At 45.1% G+C, this 13,441-nt stretch overlaps 1 protein-coding gene and 1 pseudogene across 2 annotated transcripts in view; one reads left to right on the top strand and one right to left on the bottom strand.

Annotated features, from left to right (window-relative positions):
• VSIG10 (V-set and immunoglobulin domain containing 10) overlaps nt 1-13,441 on the top strand; it is a 36,828-nt gene that overhangs the window by 914 nt on the left and 22,473 nt on the right. Inside the window, exon 2 of one of the 2 annotated variants that reach the window (XM_060121008.1) lies at nt 6,479-6,760. The exons of the other annotated variant lie outside the window; for it this stretch is intronic. Coding sequence (XP_059976991.1) covers nt 6,479-6,760 — 282 coding nt within the window. The remainder of the gene's footprint in view (nt 1-6,478; nt 6,761-13,441) is intronic. 2 annotated transcript variants of the gene reach the window in all.
• LOC132504014 (small ribosomal subunit protein eS27-like) lies at nt 4,286-4,446 on the bottom strand (annotated as a pseudogene).

The following is a 13,441-nucleotide window of genomic DNA, read 5'->3' as shown; positions in this document are numbered from 1 at the left end:
CTTAAATAACAAAACAAAACAAAACTTTTACTTTGAAATAATTTCAGACTTACAGAAAACTTCCCCTACACTTGACATCACCTCTTACACTTGACATGATTGGCGAAAGGTCTTAAACGGTTCATCTCTGCTCTGCCTTGTAACAATAAAGAATAGAGGGTTGCTTACAAAAACATATAGAATTTTAAAAAGATTGAAAAATTACTTTTGAATTTAATTCACCAGCGAATGCATGTGAGAGGACTCGGGTTGAGGGAAAGGAGATGCAGTTTCCCAGAATACTTGCAGAGTCCTATTTTCAGGGTTACCCAGTCCAGCACACCCAGCTGATCTCTTGTAGGTTCCTAGAGGAATTGCCTGCCCTACCCCGAGCTTCCTAGCAGCAAGTGCCCAAACTTCCTAATTGTGAGGCTCTCCCATGTTTTTATTTTGCTTTGTTTTTAGCAATTATTTAAAAATAGTAAAATTTCTCATGAGCTAGATTTCTCCTTTAAATGGAAAACTCTGAGGATCTGGCAGCACATGGCCTGCTTTCCCACGTGGAACTGAGCAGTGGTTACCCATTTTCATCTAGGGCAGGTGACTGCAAATTGGTTCCCCCTCTCCCTGCTGCAGTACTTACCCCTGGCCCACTACAGCCATGGACATGACCTGCTGGCCCCTCCAGGCATATACTTAGTGGTCACTGTGCTGTGAGGAGGAGAAGCGGACACACGGCCTCCAGCTGGCCGACCCTGAAAGTTAAAGGTGATTGTGTATTCCCTTTTCACCAGCTGTGTGCAGCTGTGTACCGCACTGTGAATATCAAGGGCCTCGGGACATCAGAACCCTGAGCTGAAATCTGTACTGGAATGAACTGGCTGCAGCTCACCTCACAGGGAGGCTTCCTCCACTGCTATGCCCAGTTATTTTCATGCCCAGGCCAAGTTCACCTTTGTGTACGGTGCCAGGGGGCTTGCCTCGCTTGATGTATTTTTGGTTTTTTATTTATTTTATTTTTTAAACTTTTATTATTTTTTATTAATTTTTATTGGAGTATAGTTGCTTTACAATGTTGTGTTAGTTTCTGCTGTACAGCAAAGTGAATCAGCTATAAGTATATACGTATCCACTCTTTTTTAGATTTCCTTCCCATTTAGGTCACCACAGATCATTGAGTAGAGACCCCTGTACTATACCTTTGTATTTTTGTTCTTTGTTTTTCAAGTCGGAAGTTGTCTGGGGGGAAAATATTGTCTTTCTCCTGTCACTTAACTCTGGACAATGTTCATGCCCCCCACTGTCACCTCAGGTTGTAAACCTGGGGTCATTCCTGGGGAAAGGTTGGTAGGGAAAAAAATAAATGAGTACAATGTCAACTCTGTAAATGATAATATGAAGGCAGCGCTGGGAAATGGTTGTTTCTATTGCCCCTTCCTTTGGTCCGTATTCTGCATTTAAGGTTGGGGGACCTTCGGGGACCCTCTGGGCACCTGGTGGACGACTTCTAGTAACACAAACTGTTACTGTGTCTTATTGTCTCACCCTTCTGGTTGGGAGACCAGAGTAAATTCCTGTGACCTGGAGCATTGAAGACCTGAATAGCAGTCCCAGCTCTCACAATGGCTTGTGTGGGACCTTAAGTAAATCACTTAATCTTTCTGAACCTCAATTTTCTCAACTGTAAAATGAGGGGGTTTAGGATGATCAATCATGGAACTAGTGCACCCTCAGGGACCACTCATTCCTTGTCCATGTCAGACATCACTAATTGATGACTGTAATTCTTCTCCACTGAGCCCTGACTCAGCCTGCCCTCACCTTTAACCCAGCCCTCAGGACTGAAGGATCTCTAAGGTCACTTTCAGTGGTTAAAAAGAATGGAGTGTGGGCTTCCCTGGTTGCGCAGTGGTTGAGAGTCCACCTGCCGATGCAGGGGACACGGGTTCGTGCCCCGGTCCGGGAAGATCCCACATGCTGCGCAGTGGCTGGGCGCGTGAGCCATGGCCGCTGAGCCTGCACGTCCGGAGCCTGTGCTCCGCAACGGGAGAGGCCACAACAGTGAGAGGCCCGCGTACCGCAAAAAAAAAAAAAAAAAAAAAAAAAAAAGAATGGAGTGAGCAAAGCCAGGAGAAGTGAAATGCCTTAAAATGGTGTATTTTGTGGTTATGTCATTCCACTCCTTGGAGGAAAAGACGATGTTAGCTCAAGTTCCAAGACTAAAGTTTCGCCAGGGCTTTTGCCAAGGAGCCGGGGAAGGGGCAGGTCTGCAGATCTCGTGAACACACGTTGCATCTGTAATTCTCCCGTACTTCTCTCCTCAGTGGGGATTGCCACTGAGAACTTGGGTCCCCAGGCCTAATTGTTTAAAAATAATTCTCACTTGCTTTTTTTTTTTTTTTTTTTTTGCGGTACACGGGCCTCTCACTGTTGTGGCCTCCCCCATTGCGGAGCACAGGCTCCGGACGCACAGGCTCAGCGGCCATGGCTCACGAGCCCAGCCGCTCCGCGGCATGTGGGATCTTCCCGGAACGGGGCACGAACCCGTGTCCCCTGCATCGGCAGGCGGACTCTCAACCACTGCGCCACCAGGGAAGCCCTCACTTGCTTTTTAAAGTGATTGTTCAGAAGCGCTTCTTGCTTGTTTCAGAATCTCTAGCATTAGGTGACATTTTCTGCCTTCCAGCAAGTGACTTAGAATTTTTTTTTTTCCATCTTGCCCTGGCTTTGGGGAATGGTGTGGCCAAAATGGGGAAGAAGTCAGAATGTCCTGTGGCTCCAGGCTGACTGATCTTTCAGAGGGAGCCCCTTCTAACCAGACAAAAGGCCAAATACAGATAACTGTTACTCTTTCTTTTATGAAAGGGAAGGTATTCCAAAGGCAGGTAGCAGTTAATTTTTTTATAACAACCTAATTGAGATATAATTTACATAGCATACACTTCACCCTTTTAAACTGTACAATTCAGTGGTGTTTAGTATATTCACAAGATTATGCAACCATTACCACTAATTCCAGAACACTAATTCATCACCGCAAAGAGCAGCCCACTACTTATTAACTGTCACTCGTCACTACCCGCCCCCATCCCCAGACAAGCCACTTCCCCAGCTCTAGACAATAGCTAATCTACTTTCTATCTCCATAGATTTGCCTATTTGGACATTTCATATAAGTGGAATCACACAATATGTTGTCTTTTATGACTGCCTTCTTTCACTTAGCATAGTGTTTTCAAGATTCATCCATGCTGTAGCATTCGGCCTTTTTATAGCCTAATAATATTCCCGTTGTATGGATATACCACATTTTATTTATCCATTCATCAGTTGATGGGCATTTGGGTTGTTTCCACCTTTTGGCTGTTATGAATAACTGTGAGCATGCATGTACAAGTTTTTGTGTAGATATGTTTTCATTTCTCTTGGATATACACCTAGGAGTGGAATTGCTGAGTCATATGATAATTTTAACCTTGTGAGGAAATGCCAAACTCTTTACCAGTGTAGCTGCACCATTTAAAAATCCTATTAACAATGTATAATGGTTCCAGTTTCTCCACATCTTTGCCAACACTTGTTATTGTCATTGATTTTAGCCATTCTAGTGGGTGTGAAGTGTTAGGTATCTTACCATGGGTTTTTTTTTTTTTTTTTTTGCTGTATGTGGGCCCCTCACCGCTGTGGCCTCTCCTGCTGTGGAGCACAGGCTCTGGACGCACAGGCCCAGCGGCCATGGCTCATGGGCCCAGCTGCTCCGCGGCATGTGGGATCTTCCCAGACCAGGGCACGAACCCGTGTCCCCTGCATCTGCAGGGGGACTCTCAACCACTGCGCCACCAGGGAAGCCCTTTACCGTGGTTTTGATTTGCCTTTCTCTAGTGACTAATGATGAGCATCTTTTCATGTGTGTATTGACCTTTTGTCTATCTTTTAGAGAAATGTCTATTCAAATCCTTTGCCCATTTTTAAAATGTATTAGTTGTCTTCTTATTGTTGAGTTGTGAGAGTTCTTTATATATTCTGGATACAAATCCCTTCTCAGATGTGATTTGCAAATATTTTCTCCCAGTCTGTGGGTTATCTTTTCACTTTTTTTTTTTTTTGTATCTAAACTGTGTTTATTGGGATGGTTTCCCATTCATCTTGATTCAGGGCGCTTTTTTTTTTTAAATTAATTTATTTATTTTTAACATCTTTATTGGAGTATAATTGCTTTACAATGGTGTGTTAGTTTCTGCTTTATAACAAAGTGAATCAGCTATACATATACATATATCCCTATATCTCCTCCCTCAGAGCGCTTTTAATACTGCTTCCGTCTAAAGGAGCATCCTTCTGTAAGCCTTGCTTTTCCTCCTGTAGGCTGGCAGAGGACAGTGGAGCAGCCAACACACAAAACTACTGTCTGTGTATATGGCTGAAGATGGTGGTGATTTTATAGCATCCTGGACATTTCACGTCCATGAAATAGGAACTGGGTAAAGGGCTTCCCTGGTGGCGCAGTGGTTGAGAGTCCCCCTGTTGAAGGCAGTTTATTTTGTAATGAAATATCATCTTTCACAAAACCCCAATATATTCACGTACTTCGAAAACTTCTGATATGGTGGGAAAAGAACTGAATGGAGAAATCTAGACTCTAGTTGCATGCTGCTCCCTTCTCATTGTAGGACTTTGGGCCAGCCCACTTCCCTTCTTTGCATCACACTTCTCTCATCTATTGAATGTGACAGCATGAGTAAGAGACCTTGTATTTGGGCACTGATTGTGGAGGGGGCTGGAAAATTGTGACACTTCTCAGCAAAACTGGCTGCATTCGCTTCTGTTTACCTGGTGGCAGTCTTATGCCAAATCAATTGCCTTAGCATTTGTCAGTCTTTTTTTTTTTAATTTTTAAAAAACGATTATTCAGCTGTGCCAGGTCTTAGTTGCAGCACACGGGATCTTTTAGTTGTGGAATGTAGGATCTAGTTCCCTGATCAGGGATCAAACCCAGGCTCCCTGCACTGGGAGCGGGAGTCTTAACTGCTGGACCACCAGGGAAGTCCCAGCATTTGTCAGTCTTGAATGAGCATCAGAATCACCTGGAGGGCTTGTTAAAGTGCAAAGTTCTACCTTCCACCACCCACCCCTGGTTTGTTTCTGATTTAGATGTTCTGGGTGGGACCTGATAATCTGCATTTCTAACAGTGCTGCTGCTGATCTGGGCTTTTCCTTCTGCCTGGGAACCCCAGCTTCACCTTCACCTGGCTAATTCTTTCCTGTCCCTCAGATCTCAGTATGGCTTCCTGGAGGAAGCTTCCCTGACAAAAACCACAGCTGGACTTAGGAGCCCCTTCTCTGAGCCACTGTTGTGTTATTTATCACACTGCATTGTAATTGCCAGTTTATTGTCTGTTTTCTCCACTAGACTGTGAGATCCTGGTGGTCTCTGTTTTGCCCACCATTAGCTCCCTAGTGCCTGGCACAGAGCATGCCCCAAAGTCCTCACCGTGAGCTTGTTCTTGCCTGGAGCTGCTGAGAGGTCTTGCACTGGACTCGAGATGGAGAGAGACAGAGAGAGCAGCAGGAAAGAGGGAACAAAGCCAAAGCCCTCTTCCTTCCCCTCTTCTGGACTGCTAGGCAAATAAAACCACTGGGGTCCTGTATCAGTTATTTATTACCACAGCAATGCTGCATAACAAACAATGACAAAATGGCAATAAGTGCTTATTGCTCAAGGGTCTGGCATGGTTGGTCAGTTGGCTCTGCTGATCTTGCCTGGGCTCACTCACATGTCTGGGCGTCCACTGAGTGGCTGAAGACTGATCTAGAATGGCCACAGCTGGGAGGATTGAGACAACTGGGGACTGCACCATATAGTTGTCATCCTCCCCCTGGCACATAAGCTAGGCATGTCCTTCTCAGGGTGGTGGCAGAAGGTGAGAGTGAGCAAGCCCAATTACACCAGTGCTTTTTAAGCCTCTGCTTGAACCGCATTTACTAACACCCCTTTGACCAGAGCAAGTCACATGGCCCTGCCAGAGTCAGAGTGGGAGGGCGCCACAGAGTGACATTGTGAAGGGCATGGATAGTGGGGAGAGGGGGTTATTAGGGCTGTTTGCAATTGTGATTCACCACAAGTTCATTACTGTCAGGTACTGGCCAATTATCCCGACAGGGTGGGGCTCTGTGTGTTATTGCATCTCAAAAACACATGCCCGATTTTTAAAAAATCTTAATGAAGAGGGACTGTGCAAAAAGGGAGATCAAGAAAGGTGGGGCTTCCCTGGTGGTGCAGTGGTTGAGAGTCCGCCTGCCGTTGCAGGGGACACGGGTTCGTGCCCTGGTCCAGGAAGATCCTACATGCCGCGGAGCGGCTGGGCCCGTGAGCCATGGCCGCTGAGCCTGCGCGTCCGGAGCCTGTGCTCCGCAACGGCAGAGGCCACAACAGTGAGAGGCCCGCGTACCGCAAAAAAAAAAAAAAAAGGTGGTAACAGCCTGACCTTTCCTCACTCAGGACTGGAGGCTGTCGTCATTGGAGAAGTTCACGAGAATATCACGCTGCGCTGTGGCAACATCTTGGGACCGAGGGGCCTCATAACCTGGTACCGCAATGACTCGGAGCCTGTCTTCCTCCTGTCCTCCAATTCCAGCCTCCCGCCAGCCCAGCCACGCTTCTCTCTGGTGAATGCCAGCTCCCTGCACATGGAGGCGCTGAGCCTGCAGGATGAAGGGAACTACACCTGCTGGGAGGTCCTGAACGAGACTCGGTGGTTCCAGGTGTGGCTGCAGGTGGCCAGTAAGTGGTGGGTGGGGACTGAGACTGGCTGGCATGGCACTCAGAGCCTGGGACCCGAGGAGGCCTTTGGAGTCAATGGCCTGGGTTTCATTCTGGGCTCTGCTACCTGCAAGCTAAATGACCTCTCATACCTGTTATTTCCTCATCAGTATAGTGGAGATAAAAGGGATTCTTGCCTCATAGAATTGCTGTGAGGAATAGATCCCAGTTTATCTATATACAGTGCTGTAAATGGCTCCTGGCATATTAGTTAGCTTGTTAATATCATCCTCGCTATCAATCTCATTTTATTATGCAACAAAGTCAGAGTATAACATAATCAAGTCAGACTGACTGAGTTCCAATCCTAAGGCTAGGTCACCTTGAGTAAGTAAGTAGCTTAATAACTGTTTTTCAGTAGCTTTGGTTTTTCTTATTTGTTAATTGGGGACAATGCATTGCATACCTTATCAGGTATATGCTCTTATGCTGTAGCGCTAAATGCAGGGCTTGGTATGAGCTACTGTTACTACTGTCTTTCCTAAATCAGTCTATCATGTCTGTCAATATATATGCATGAATTTAGAGCAAGGGTTGGCAAATCATAACCTGTGGACCATTTCTAGCCTGTTGCTATTTTTGTATGGCCTGCAAGTGACAAATTCTTTTTTACATTTTTAATGGTTGAAAAAAATCAAAAGAAGAATGATATTTGTGACATGTGAAAATTATATGAAATTCACATTTCGGTGTCCATAAATAAGGTCTTATTTGAACACAGCAACACTCATTCATTCCCATGTTATCTCTGACTGCCTTTAGTGCTACAACCTCAGAGCTGAGTAGCTGTGACACTGATTGTATGTCCTGCAGGGCCTAAAATATTTACTCTCTGGCCCCTACAGAAAAATTTGTTGGTCACTGGTTTAGAGGGATATCCACATTCTATACCCAGGGTGTGTCATTGTGTAGAAATACCCATGTGATCACTATTGCTCCCTGATTTTCTCATCTATAAATTATTTACTCATTCCTTTAGTCAATATGTATTTATTGAGAGCCCAATGCCAGGCACTATTCTAGGCACTGGGCCACAAGAATGGACAGGTCAGAGAAGGTCTCTACCCGTGTGGAGCTGACATCCTAGTAGGAGAAGACAGACAATAAGCAGGTAAACAAATGCATCAGGCAGTTTCACAGTGACAGGTGCTGTGCAGAGAATTGAGATGGGGTGATGCGATCAGATCCTCTGAAACACTTTACATTGGTGGGTCAGAGAGGAGCTTTTGGAAAGAGTGACATTGAAGCTGAATGATACGTAGGAGCCAGTCACATGAAGATAAGAGAGAGGGATCCAGGCAGAAATTGAACTAGCGCAAGATGGGTTGAACATGGTGCGTGTGTGGATGAGGGGAAGGCTGGTGTGGTGGGAACCCTGGGTGTGAGAGGGCAGGACGTGTGAGACATGGAAGGCAGGGCCAGACCATGTGGGGCCGGGTAGGACTGGTGTTATGGGTTGAATTGTGTCCCCCAGACAGATAGGTTGAAATCCTAACCCTCGATACCTGTGAACGTGACCTTATTTGGAAATAGGGTCTTTGCAGATATAATCAACTTAAGATGAGGTCATTAGGGTGGGCACTAATTAAAATTGACTGGTATCCTTATAAGAAGAGGAAAATGCATGCAAAGACAGAGACACAGGGAGAATGTCGTACTGTGGCAGAAGCAGAGATTGGAGTAATGTAGCTGCAAGCAAAGGAATGCCAAAGATGGACGGCCATAACCAGCAGCCAGGGAAGAGACAAGGAAGGGTTCTCTCCTAGAGCCTTCGGAGGAGTACAGCCCTCCTAGCACCTGATTTCATACTTCTGGCCTCCAGAACAGTGGTAGAATCAATTTCTGTTGTTTTAAGCCATCTGGTTTGACTTACTTTGTTAAGGCAGCCCCAGGACACTAATACACCTGGTCAAAAATTGGGATTTTATTCTGGGTGCAGGAGGAACTCCTGGAGCTGTAAGCAAGCAGGGATGTGGTATCATTTGAATTACACGTGGAGAATGGATGTGTGCGGTCTCAAGAAAGACTGGTAAAATAAGAAACAAGGAAACCAAAAGCAACTATACTCCATTAAGTTCTTTTGAAAGAACTTAAAGAAACTAAAAACAAAGAAACAAACAAAAAACCACACAAGGAAGCCAATCGGCAGTGTAAGATATTAGTGGCCACAGTCAGGGTAGCAGCACTGACCTTGGTGAAAATGTACAGGTTCAGAAAATATTTTGGAGGTACACCTGCAAGATTTGCTGGTGGATTAGAAGTGGAGGATGAAGGAAAGAGAGGCTTCAAGGACACGTCTAGATTTTTGGATGGTTTGTACGTTTTCCATCAGCTCTTAAGGCTTATGGAATTTGCGAATGCAGTGTTTTTGGGTCTGGAGACGCCATGGATGAATTGCTGAATGGCCAGGAATGAATGTGGGTGTATCAAAAAAATGTCACCCAATTTGGCCCAGTTCTGATTGGTTCTCACTGTGAGCCCATGGGCGGGTGCCAACAGGCCTCCCTCACTCCAGCTGTCAAACGGTAATTAATAATTCCTTCGGGAGAAGCCCTCCTGCAAGGCCACGAAAATGAGCCAGCTCTGCCTCTCTGCAGCCCTTCTAGTCTTCCTGGGCACCCTGGTGGCCAGCACCCCAGGGGGTGAAAACAGCAACCAGGCCCAGGCCCTGCACCCTGCCTTCTGCCTGGAGCCTCCCTACGTGGGTCCCTGCAGGGCCCTGTTCATCGGGTACTTCTACAATGCGAAGTCCAGGCTCTGCGAGACCTTTGCTTACGGCAGGGGTAGAAGGAAGCAGAACAACTTCCTGGATAAGGAGGACTGCATCAGCACCTGTGGTGGCCGCAACAGGGCTCAGGAGAGCCGGGCAACTGTGCTCCCCTGAGACGGCAGTCTTAGGAGGCCCCAGGGCTGGGCTGCTGCTGCTTCTGAAAGATTTGAGCCTCCTCCTCTACTTCCTTCTCAAACCTACCTTCCTCAGCAGGACCCTGCCTCTTTCCTCACTGCATCCTCACCTTCATACCCCTCTCCCCCACTCCTTGGAGGGGGCAGCGATGGAATTTCTGGCATCCAGTTCTGAGCGTCAGTGGTGGCAGAGGTTTTTTCCAATAATGAACCCCCTTTCCCCACACACACACACACAAAAAATTCCTTCGGGACTTCCCTGGAGGTCCAGTGGTTAAGACTGTGCTTCCAACGCATGGGGCACGGGTTCGATCCTTGGTCAGGGAACTAAGATCCTGCGTGCTGCACGGTGCGGCCAAAAATAATAATAATTCCTTCATGTCAGTCTTGTCAATAAGTGTCTTTGCTTTTGACCTCAGAGGAGTAAGGTGGCATTACAACTTTTGGGGCTTTTTTTTTTTATTATCACTCTCTGTGGTTTATGATGATTTTATCTGACACTGACTTATTAATCATTGGCTAAGTTTATTGGAGGTTGGATTAGTTTCATTATTGCCCTGTAGGGAGATAAATGCAAGGTCTTCTTATGATGAAAGTGAATTTACATAAAAAAAAATCACTAAACTCAAATGGTGTTTTGAGCTCCCTGAGTTACTGTGGTATGATTTGTGTTAAGGAGACTTCTTCATTTGGAAACATAGGGGGTCCCTGACTGGTGTAGGGCTTGTTCGTGAAAACAGGACACAGGCTGTCTTAGTCAGTTTGGGCTGCTATAACAAAAGTAGCATGGTCTGGGTGGTTTAACAACAAACATTTATTCCTCACAGTTCTGGAGGCAGGGAAGTCCAAGATCAAGGTGCCGGCAGATGCAGCGTCTGGTGAGGGCCTGCTTTCTGGTTGGCAGATGTGTGTCTTCTCTCCTTGGTGGAGAACAGAGAGGGAGGAAGCAAGCTCTGTGGGGTCTCTCCTTATAAGGGCACTCATCCCATTCATGAGGGCTCTGCTCTCATGACCTAATCCCCTCCCGAAGGCCCCACCTCCAGATGCCATCACACTGGGGACAGGCTTCAGCATGTGAATTTTGGGGGATACAAACGTTCGGTCCATAGCACAGGTGTCCTCCGGTTTCACAGACACCAGGGCCCTCTGGAACGTCAGGCCTCGTCCCCATTCCACGAGAGACCCCGGGCCAACACCAGACCCTTCTGGGCACCAGGGAGCCCCTTCTTGCTCCTCAGACAGTGGCAGAAGGGGAGGCCTTGGCATCTCAGATTGGAATTCAGCCCTCATTTCTGCATGGAAGGTTTAGGAAAATGGATTAGGCTTGACCCAACCACTACTTCCGGGAGGGTGGTGATGTTGCTGAGTGGCTGAGGGCATACACTCTGAGGCCCAGCTGCCCGGGTTCAAACGCAGGTCCTGCTGGCTGTTGTCTTTGTGACCTTGGGGAAGTCGCTTGAACTCCTCCAACCTTAGTTTTATCATCTGTGGATTCAGGGGTAATGGTGGAAGCTAGGCACAGATTCCCTGCACACATTCATGAGATAAACACGCACAGACTTCAGCATAGAGTTGGGCACACAGTGTATATGCACTTGGTCCATGTTACCTCCATCAACTGGTTAAGGAGGTGACGGGATTCTTGTGGGAAAAATGCATCTCAAGTTCCCATCCGTGAGTACATCTGGGCTTTTCGAAGAAGACCTTCGTGCCTCTTGCTTTTCCCGTCTTTCTACTGACATGGTTGATAACTTAGTCTCTTAAGGAGAAAAATTTGGAAATATTCTAACATGGCCTTGGAAGCTAGGGGAAAAAAATCTGAGATGTGGCAAGTTGTTATCTGTACGTGACTTTGTTTTCTTGTTTTGTTAAAAAAATTTTTTTTCTTCCAGCTTTATTGAGGTACGATTGACATGCAGCACTGTATAAGTTTAAGGTGTCCAGCATAATGACTTGACTTACATACATCATGAAATGTTGACCGCAATAGGTTTAGTGAACATCCATTGCCTCATATAGATACAAAATTAAACAGCAAACCATTATTTCCTGTGATGAGAACTCTTAAGATTTACTCTCTTAACTTTTATATATGACATACAGCAGTGTTAATTATATTTATCATGTTGTACATTACATCCCTAGTACTTATTTATCTTATAACTGGAAGTTTCTACCTTCATCCAAGTTCCCCTCCTACTCTTCACCTCTGATAACCACAAATCGGATCTCTTTTTATGAGTCTTTTTGTTTGTTTGTTTCTGAAGTATAAGTGACCTATAGCATTGTTATTTCCTGTTACACAACACAGTGATTTGATATTTCTGTACATTTCAAAATGATCACCACAATAACTCTAGTTATGACCTGGCTCCATACAGAGATATTACATAATTATTGACTATATTCCCTGCACTGGACGTTTCATACCCATGACTCATTTATTTTGTAACTGAAAGTTTGTACCTCTTAATTTCCCTCACCTTCCTCCCCTCTGGCAACCAGCTGTTTGTTCTCTGTATCTATGACTCTGTTTCTGTTTTATGTTTTTTCATTTGTTTTATTTTTTAGATCCCACATATAAGTGAAATCATACACTTACGACTTTCTCCATCTGACTTATTTCACTTAGCATAATATCCTCTAGGTCCTCCATATTGTCACAAATGGCAAGATTTCATTCTTTTATGGCTGAATAGTATTCCATTGTATATATGTACCACATCTTCTTTATGCATTCATCCGTTGATGGACACTTAAGTTGCTTCCATATCTTGGCTATTGTAAATAATGCTGCAGTGAGCATAAGGGTGCACATATCTTTTCTTTTTTCTTTTTTGGCCATGCCACATGGCATGTGGGATCTTAGTTCCCTGACCAGGGATGGAACCCATGACCCCTGCAGTGGAAGCATGGGGTCTTAACCACTGGACCACCAGGGAAGTCTCATATCTTTTCTAATTAGTGTTTTCATTTTCTTTGGATAAATACCCAGGAGTGGAATTGCTGGATTGTGTGATAGTTCTGTTTTTAATTTTTTGAGGAATCACCATACTGTTTTCCATAGTGGCTGCACCAGTTTACGTTCCAACACCAACAGTGCACAAGGGTTCCCTTTTCTCCACACCCTCTCCAACACTTTGTCATTCGTTGTCTTCTTAGTAATAGCCATTCTGACAGGTGTGAGGTGGTATCTCACTGTGGTTTTGTTTTGCATTTCCCTGATGATCAGTGATGGTGAACATCTTTTCATGTGTCTGTTGGCCATCTGTATGTCTTCTTTGGAAAAATGTCTATTCAGTTTCTCTGCCCATTGTTTAATCTTTTTTATTATTTTGATATGGAGGTGTATGCATTAAAGACTTAAATGTGAGACCTGAAACCATAAAACTTCTAGAAGAAAACATAGGCAATATGTTCTTTGATATCGGCCTTAGTACTTTTTTTTTTTGGATATGTCTTCTTAGGCAAGGGAAACAAGAGCAAAAATAAACAAATGAGACTACATCAAACTAAAAAGCTTTTTGCACAGTGAAAGAAACTGTCAACAAAACAAAAAGGCCAATTACTGAATGGGAGAAGATAGCTGCATATGATATATCTGATAAGGGGTTAATATCCAAGATATACAAAGAACTGTAAGTGACCTTGAATGTGTGAATGGACAGAGATGCTGCAGAAACATGAAGCTGGCTGTATGAGGGCTGGGAGCTTTCTCCCTCCTTACCACCTGGATCT

Source organism: Lagenorhynchus albirostris, chromosome 14, assembly GCF_949774975.1.
Source record: "Lagenorhynchus albirostris chromosome 14, mLagAlb1.1, whole genome shotgun sequence".
NCBI lineage: Eukaryota > Metazoa > Chordata > Mammalia > Artiodactyla > Delphinidae > Lagenorhynchus > Lagenorhynchus albirostris.
Note: the sequence above shows the minus strand (reverse complement) of the source record. Positions and strands in the feature narration are given on the sequence as shown.